Here is a 7,917-nt window from a genome sequence, read left to right as displayed (position 1 = left end):
TTAATGTGTTAATGTTAATCACATTTATTATTTTCCTAAGCTTCATTTAATTCCTTTTTCTTTCTTAGGCTCCATGTTATTATTCTTTTTCTTTTCCTTACTCTAAATGCAATTTTATTCGGATTATGTAACCTAATAATGCGATGCGTAGTTGCAAGGTGTAAATTTCTCGCTGCCGTTTACTTGTAAGGAAGGGAAAAAGAAAAAAAAAAGTATATACTTATTGAAAAAAAAAAAGTATGAAGAAACTATCATTCAACCTGGAACAAGCTAATAGAATAAAGTGAAAAGTTTCATGGCTAAAACTTCTTCACTACAGTAACAAGTTCAAGTGTAGTTCATTGTAAAAGGCAGTTCTTCAAGATGGTCCCCCCTCCTTTTTGATGAATTTAATTTTAATTTAGAGCACACAAGTATTTTAAAATTAAAGTATAATGTGCAAAGATAACTAAAAAAATAAAATTATTAGCTTGATGTACATAGTAATGTTAATTATTAATAAAGTGAAATTTAAGAAATATATACTGTATGAAAAAATATTTTTAACTATAAAAAAATATATTGAAAATCAATTTACTTTCATATATAATATTATTTTTCCTTTTGAATCATATAATTTTATTTGTTATATTTATAGAAACAAATCAAATTACTACAAACATAACAAAACTTTACATTAAACTTCAGTTATTTACTCTTGTTTCTTTTTATGTTATATTTTGTTCCAAAATTTAGATGATTATATTCTTGAGTTAATTTATTTTAAATTATTTTTTACATTAAATTTGAACTTTTTCTTTAAATCAAAGTTTTTTCATTCTTTTATATTAAATTAAGGTATTACGTACTTTGTGACTGACTTAACTTTTTAGTTTTCTCTCCTTTAAAGAACCCCATGTCATTATTAACTTTTCTTCCTGTAGATTTAAATTCAAATCCTTTTTAATTTTTTTAAGATAGATATGATGCCTAGCTTTTATTCATATTTTTTTAGTTTACTATATAGAGTTTCTTCATTTTTTTATTTTTCTAGTTTGATACCTATAAATTTAAACACTGGTGCAATACATGTAATCATTGTTATTTCAATATTATTTAAAATTTAAAAATAAGTTAAGAATAACAAATATAATTGTTTAAGTAAGAATAGCTAAAAAAATTGTCACACTCAAGAAAATGTAGTTTAATTTACTATGTAAAAGTAGAATAGGGTCAATGCCATCATTTTTGTATCGTCAAAGTATTAAAAGAATTTAATAGCAATAATATGATTTCGTTACTTTATATCAACACATAATTAAATAGTAATTAAAAAATAAACCTTATTTTGGTAACTAATTATGGATTTCATTAAATCTGACCATTAATGGAGTCTTTAACCATTTATTTTATACGCGGGTTAGTGGCCATCCCTTTCATAAACCGATATTGCATCAATTTATGCTTGGTTCAGAGATTCAAAACCCTTTTTATTTTCATGGAATTCTCGGTTCAGTTAGTAGCTTGGCATTTCACAATATTTGGTAGGAGAGATTTGATAACAAAGAAAGCAAGTCGGCCACATATTTAGACTTAAATTAAACTTAAATACAACAGATATTTCATTTTATTTTTTCTTCTATTATTTTTCTTCTTACCAAACATGACATTAATGTTGTTCCCTTCACGTCTTCAACTAAGCGACTGTCATGAATGATACTTTTTCATAGCTAAAAGTACACGAATAAGGAAAAAAAATAGTTATATGTATTTATGTACACACAGATTATTCTCAATATTCATTAGATTATTTCCACTATTTCCTTCTTAGCTTCTATATTAATATGACTTGAGCACTGATTGTGTAGGTAGCTTGCAAAATTAGTCAGTCACAAGATTCAACCCACAACTACATATATTGTGTTGATTTAGCTATTTCTGCCATGAGGACTAGATGGTTGTCTTTTTCACAATGGGGTGAATTGAAGTATTAATTTAATTATAATTAATGAGTAGTGTTTGATTTCGTATACAAGAATACAAAAAGAGCTTCAACCACTGTATGTGATGTTTCCTGCTTTCACGTGTGTATATAGTATGTATAAAATAATATAATATGTATATAATATACACTGAGATTTGCCACAAGGAGTGACGTGAGATAGAAAGATCACTTCACTTCATTGAGAAAGAGATGAATGAGCTACCCATAATGAAAGGAGCTCTAAATCAAATACAGTGGTTGATGCTATCAATGAAATGCCCAAAAAGCTTAGGCATTATCAACCAGAAAGGCAATGTTGCCTAATTGTGATTTTTGCAAGCTAAGCTATAATCAATTTATTATTATAACTAGATTAAGATGCCACATCCCTTTCTGTCCCTCTCCATCTACGCCACTCATTGCAGCCATTGAACGCATCTTATTTCTAATTAATATCAACATCCTCCAGTTTCTTCTTTGTTTTCTCCAACCCTTTGGTTCTTCATGTACTTGTTTGTCCCTCTGTATCTTCTACTGCCTTTTCATTAATAATATCTTCATTGGAATAAAAAATATGTATAAACAAACATAAAATATCTTCCAAATATTTGATACTACTATATAACTTCCTTTATTTTTCCCTTCCACTCGAATGTGTTTACTTCTTGTTTGATCTGAAAGCATCTTGTGTTTTATTAATATTTAAGATGGTGACTATTTCCTATACTGAGGGCGTGGTTCTTTAGTTATTTAATTAAGGGGCTCGATTAAAATGATTATTTTCTGTTGTCACGGGTTCACAGTTATTCTACCTGGGGTGTATTTATAAATTAAGTAGTTTAAAAACCAAGATGGAACAAGGTTGAGCTCAGGAGCTAATTAAACTATTAAAGTAATATACTCAAGATTTGTGAAACTTGTAAGGTAATGGTTTGACAAAAACTTTAATCTGAGTAATTGCATATAATTCCAAATCTTCACTACTATTGAAGCAACCCTTTTCCTTTGTAGTATAATTTTACTCAAAAATTCCCTTCTCTTCATTTATGTGAAAAATGTGTTCCATATTGTGATAATGTGGTATCAGAACCGATAATTACTTTAACATCTCTATCCAAAATAGTTTTTCCAGGTGATCCTATAAGCAATAGAACTTACAACAAACATAGGGCTGGGGTTGGCTGAATTCTTTCTTTTTTTGCTGTTAACCAATAATTAGTTAGACCAACATATGATTATCCACCACAACTAGCTATTTCAACAGAGAAGGACATTGATTGCTTAGTCCTGAGTTTCTTAACTTTGGCTTCAGATTGTTCATTGCCAAATAATATTAACTATAAAACTACAGGTTCATATTCTTGATCATAAATAGTTTATGAAGCCCCCACTTCAAGTTGACATTCATTCATTTATTGATTGTAAATTCCATTCAGCATTAGAAAACACTTAAAACAGAAGATATGGTTATGTTATTTGGTTAACGAATCCATGGAAAATGAATGTATCATGGAATGATGAGAAAGGCATAATTCTTTAGAGACATGTAACTTAAGTTACACTCAATGGAATAATTGGATAAAAGTAAACACACACTCAAAGATGTCCGTTTATAGGGTATTAATTAACTTTGCTTCGAAAGTTATTATGGGCTTAAGGAAATAATTCATCCTCTCTGTCCCATAGCTTTCCAACTTTGCTTCTCCTTTCCACCTCAACCCCACCAAGGAAAGTGTGTGATTATTTTATCAATGGGAAGGGGGGGTGATAAGCAACTTTGGGGCTCAAAGTTGGTGTAGTATTGGCGGCTATTCTGCATGTTCAAAAATGTGGTTATTATTGTTATAATACGCTGAGGTTAATAAACCTTGAAGCAAAAGATTCAAGATTCCTGGTATTTAATTTGTTGAGCTAATTCTTTGAGTACTTAAAGAACCCCATTCTATGCAATTTCCTATTTTAATGCTTAACATTTTGGTTTTCATTCTAACTTTGGAGGATGTCTACATTTGACAACATAATCAAAACAAAAGCAAAAAGGAGCCTTAACATTTCGTACCACCCTACCCTAATAGATAAATTAAATACTCTTAGACTCTAAGTTTCTATAAAATCAACTATTTTCATATATCATAATATACTATATGATACATTCATAAAGTAAAAACTCCAAGAGATCATCGCTGAGAGATTTTCTCTTTCTTCCTTAATTACTATGTAATGATTAATTAACAACTGAGATTTTACTGAATGTTGATTAAAAAAGTTCAATTGAAGGAGAAATTATTAGAGATCATTACATGTCTATAGTCTTAACCAATCATGATACATAAATAAGTTAGAAATGTTTCTAAATGTTAATGTCATCTCTGGTAATAAATATATTAATCTCCCCTCAAAATAAGCAACTAATACAGGGAGCCTTGCCTTCCTCATTTATTCCTTTCTTAAAGTGCAGAAAAAAGACTGGGCCATAATTATCAACGCTGCACAAACTTCAGTGAAAAGTTCAATCATCATAATCTGTAAAACAGTACAAAGTTTTTGTTAGGAGAAAGAGATCTCGAAAATGACAGCTTACTTGTATAACGAAATATTCTTTTCACAGGTCATGCACTATACGATTTAAGAGATCACCTCTTGTACGATTGTCACTTGCTTATAACGTATATAGCAAAGCCATGTATATTCTTGCATTTCTTCTAATTCCTCTATCCTTTTTATTCTAGTACTAGAAATTGTGGTTAATTATCACTCTAATTGATACTCTTAATAAGCTATGTTCGGAAGCTGCGATACAAAATAATAGGTACTAGTGGAATGAATAGGATCAGGGATAAGATCTTCGTTTGAAACATTTTTGGGTGATACAGTAAGTTTAGTTAGAAGGGGACCTTTTGCACGGCTTTAGAACTAACTTTCCATGCTCTTAAATTAGGTGATTCGCAGTGGGGAACAAAATAAAAAGTAATTTTTTTATTCTTTTATGTTAGTTATTACAAGGACCACATAAATCTATTAAAAATTGTATTTAATTTCTGAAGAAAAAAAAAGAATGTAACCAAAAAAAACTCAATTAGGAATAATGATTGACATGACTCTTAAAATAATTAAGGTAAAAATTGTCAAACTTATCATATAATATACACACCAAATTGTAATTTGGAGAATAATGTTAAAAAAAAATACACTATCAATACATATATACTATTTACTCTTCTAAAGATTTAATCACTTCACCCCTCACTATCTTTTTAACAGCATCTTACCAATAAAAAAAATACAGCTAGCAGTCACTCTTTTATTTAGGATCAGTCTACTTTAACGGATCCTTATCCCTTGCAATTTTTTAAAGTTGCAGTTTTCCATCAAAATCCGAAGTTGTTTACAAATATATCTTATTGAAATTTAATAATGTAACATAACATAATTTGCATACTTCAAGTTACAACCTATTTACCCAAATGGAGATTCGTTAAACCTAAGCCCTATTCTATTTATTTTAGTTACAATGCAGTGATGCTTGGTAACATTAAGAAAACAACTCTTCATTATCTTCGTTGGGTGGGCAGTAAAAGTTATTATGGTGATGGATAAGGTCCAAATCCAGAAATGATAAAAATATTGGAGGAATGGCAGGTGAGGGATTCATATTCATGCATGAAAAGAATTATTAAAGAAAAAAGTTAAGATGCTAAGTTGCCTTCAAGAGGAAGGAAATTAGAGCTCCACATTTAGTAGTTGGTACAACTTATAATGCAGGTAACTTAAGCGTTTATGTGCTTTCATTCTCTCTGGCTGACTGGATGTCTGTGGGTCGACACGTACATTAAAACCACGGCAACGGGCTCAGTATCAAGTATTTATCCACTTTACAACCATGGTTAGCAACTGCTTCTGCCCTTATCCAATTGAAACACCCTTTATATAAATTTTTTGAGTTGGGCAGGCACATACAAATTTTATTCAGCTGTTCGGAATTAGTTAATAAATACGAGTTTCAACTTTAAAAAAATGACTAAATTTCAAGATGGGGGGATGCCCCTACCCCGTTGTCCAAATAACGTTCCTTCAAAATCACAAAACAAGTGAGTTCCTATTTGTACATGCACCTTGACCCAATAGATAGTTGGTATTTGTACAAGGTCCAGGGAATACATCGAAGCAGAATGTATCGTTGTAGTTTAGCAGCTAGTTGAATTTCTTCTTTTGATTTCTCCATTGAGAGAAAAAATCCAAAGACTACTTGCAAAAATAAAAATTAATGCTATTTCTCAGTTTTTTTTTAACTTATTTCTTCGAGATATATTCCAAGAAAGCATGGAATTATGACAATAACTTTCTCCGCCTATTATTTCAGTATTTATCACTCATCGTTTACCAAAAACTACGTATCAGTTGATTAGACGTCCTACAACGACTTTATACACTAAATACAGTAGCTTACGAATTTTATTACGGAACTAGAAACCTACTATATAACTTTCATGGCTTCCAAATTCAAATGTTGACCATTGCAATAACAAGATCAAAAAAGCTTTTGCCGTAGGCCAAAATTTTGTTTTGAGCCGTAAATTCAACTAAAATGCCCAGAAAAAAATGACAAAGGGTTGCGAATGCAAGATTGCACAAGCATGTACCTGTATGATACGCATGCACTGCAGAATTGTTAAAGGATCAGACGGGAAGTCAATATGGTTCAAAACAATTTATATAAAAGTATTCTTAGTACCACAAATTACGTCTGATAATTAATTAGATGAAAAAAGAAAGTCTCAAGTTTCTTCAAACATAACATCCTCAAAACATCCTAGTGCCAGAACACAATATTGGTCCGTAGTTGACAACTGCTCTTTTAGCGATACTACAACAACAGCAAAAAATGTAATAAGAACTCATGGCACGACAATAGATTGATACAGGTAAATTCACATTAAATTAGTAAGAAGAATAAAATTAAAAATAGCACATCCAAGTGTGTACCTTGATGAAGCCAATTTCCTTGGCATTGCTACGGAAGCACTGCCTGCAGCACATAAGGCCATACTTCCTGATCAGTCCATGTGGATTCCCACACACACGGCTGCAAGAGAAAGGGAGAACAAGAAACCAACAATCACAATTAGCAAGGCCATCAAAACAATAGAACTACGAAAGGGTAAATGTAACAAAGCATACACCAAATTCACCCAACAACTATAAACAAACCTAAAATCTAATATTCAAGCAACAACAACAACATCCAAAACAATTCACACTGGGTTGGATCAGTATACATGGATCAAACCAATACATTTTTCAATCAATAACAATGAGAACTTAAACTACACCAAATTTATAGACACCGTAAAATCAAAAGGGTAGGCTTTTGATATAGTCAGCCAAATCCACCTACTCATAAGCTATAAAGTTATCCCTCAAGTTATATGGTGCAACCAAACATATGATGTTAAAATAACGGCAGCAAATATGTAATCTAATCTAAATTAAAAATATCAAAAACACATGCTAATGTTAACATGACTCCTCGAACCTACCCAACATGATTACACAATCAAAAACAAGAGAAATCAAATAGAACATAAAACATTAAAAGCAACTAGTTAGGGTTATTACATTAGGGATCAAAGAAAACATTGAGAATAAAAAGCAAATGACTTAACGATGGGAGTGAAAGAGTGACATACCAAGTGCGAGAACCAGGACCGTAGTTTTTTGGGTGAGAGTTCCAAACGTTGGAGTGTCCCATTGCTACGCCGCAGAAGAGGTTCCGATCCAAAAACGCAGTCGCTGAAGAATGTGTCCAATAACCCTCGTCGCCCTCTCTGCCGATACCAATTTATAGACAAATACTCAAATTAGGGTTTTCTTGAAGTCAAATCTCAATTGGGCTAAACCTTAGCCCAACTCCCATCTTGCCGCTGGGACATGCTAGGTGCACCCAGCAACATTGC

General features: G+C 31.3%; 1 protein-coding gene across 1 annotated transcript; it reads right to left on the bottom strand.

Moving 5' to 3' along the window:
• Nucleotides 1–6,658: 6,658 nt before the first annotated feature.
• On the bottom strand, nucleotides 6,659–7,812 carry LOC100817876 (40S ribosomal protein S29). The gene is made up of 3 exons (XM_003555937.5): nucleotides 7,651–7,812; nucleotides 6,947–7,046; nucleotides 6,659–6,827 (listed from the first exon to the last, which is right to left on the bottom strand). The coding sequence occupies exons 1-3, from the start codon at nucleotides 7,710–7,712 to the stop codon at nucleotides 6,819–6,821; spliced, it is 171 nt and encodes a 56-aa protein (XP_003555985.1). The 5' UTR covers nucleotides 7,713–7,812; the 3' UTR covers nucleotides 6,659–6,818.
• Nucleotides 7,813–7,917: the final 105 nt, after the last annotated feature.

This window comes from Glycine max, chromosome 20 (assembly GCF_000004515.6).
Source record: "Glycine max cultivar Williams 82 chromosome 20, Glycine_max_v4.0, whole genome shotgun sequence".
In the NCBI taxonomy this organism is placed as follows: domain Eukaryota; kingdom Viridiplantae; phylum Streptophyta; class Magnoliopsida; order Fabales; family Fabaceae; genus Glycine; species Glycine max.
This window is presented reverse-complemented; position numbering and strand designations above follow the sequence as displayed.

Bases quoted from the DNA above. Each gene is read 5' to 3' on its own strand.
- LOC100817876 (XM_003555937.5), bottom strand. From the start codon at position 7,712: ATGGGACACTCCAACGTTTGGAACTCTCACCCAAAAAACTACGGTCCT. The intron at 7,047-7,650 runs GTATGTCACTCT...TTTCTCTTGCAG, and splicing joins GGTCCTGGTTCTCGCACTTG to CCGTGTGTGTGGGAATCCAC.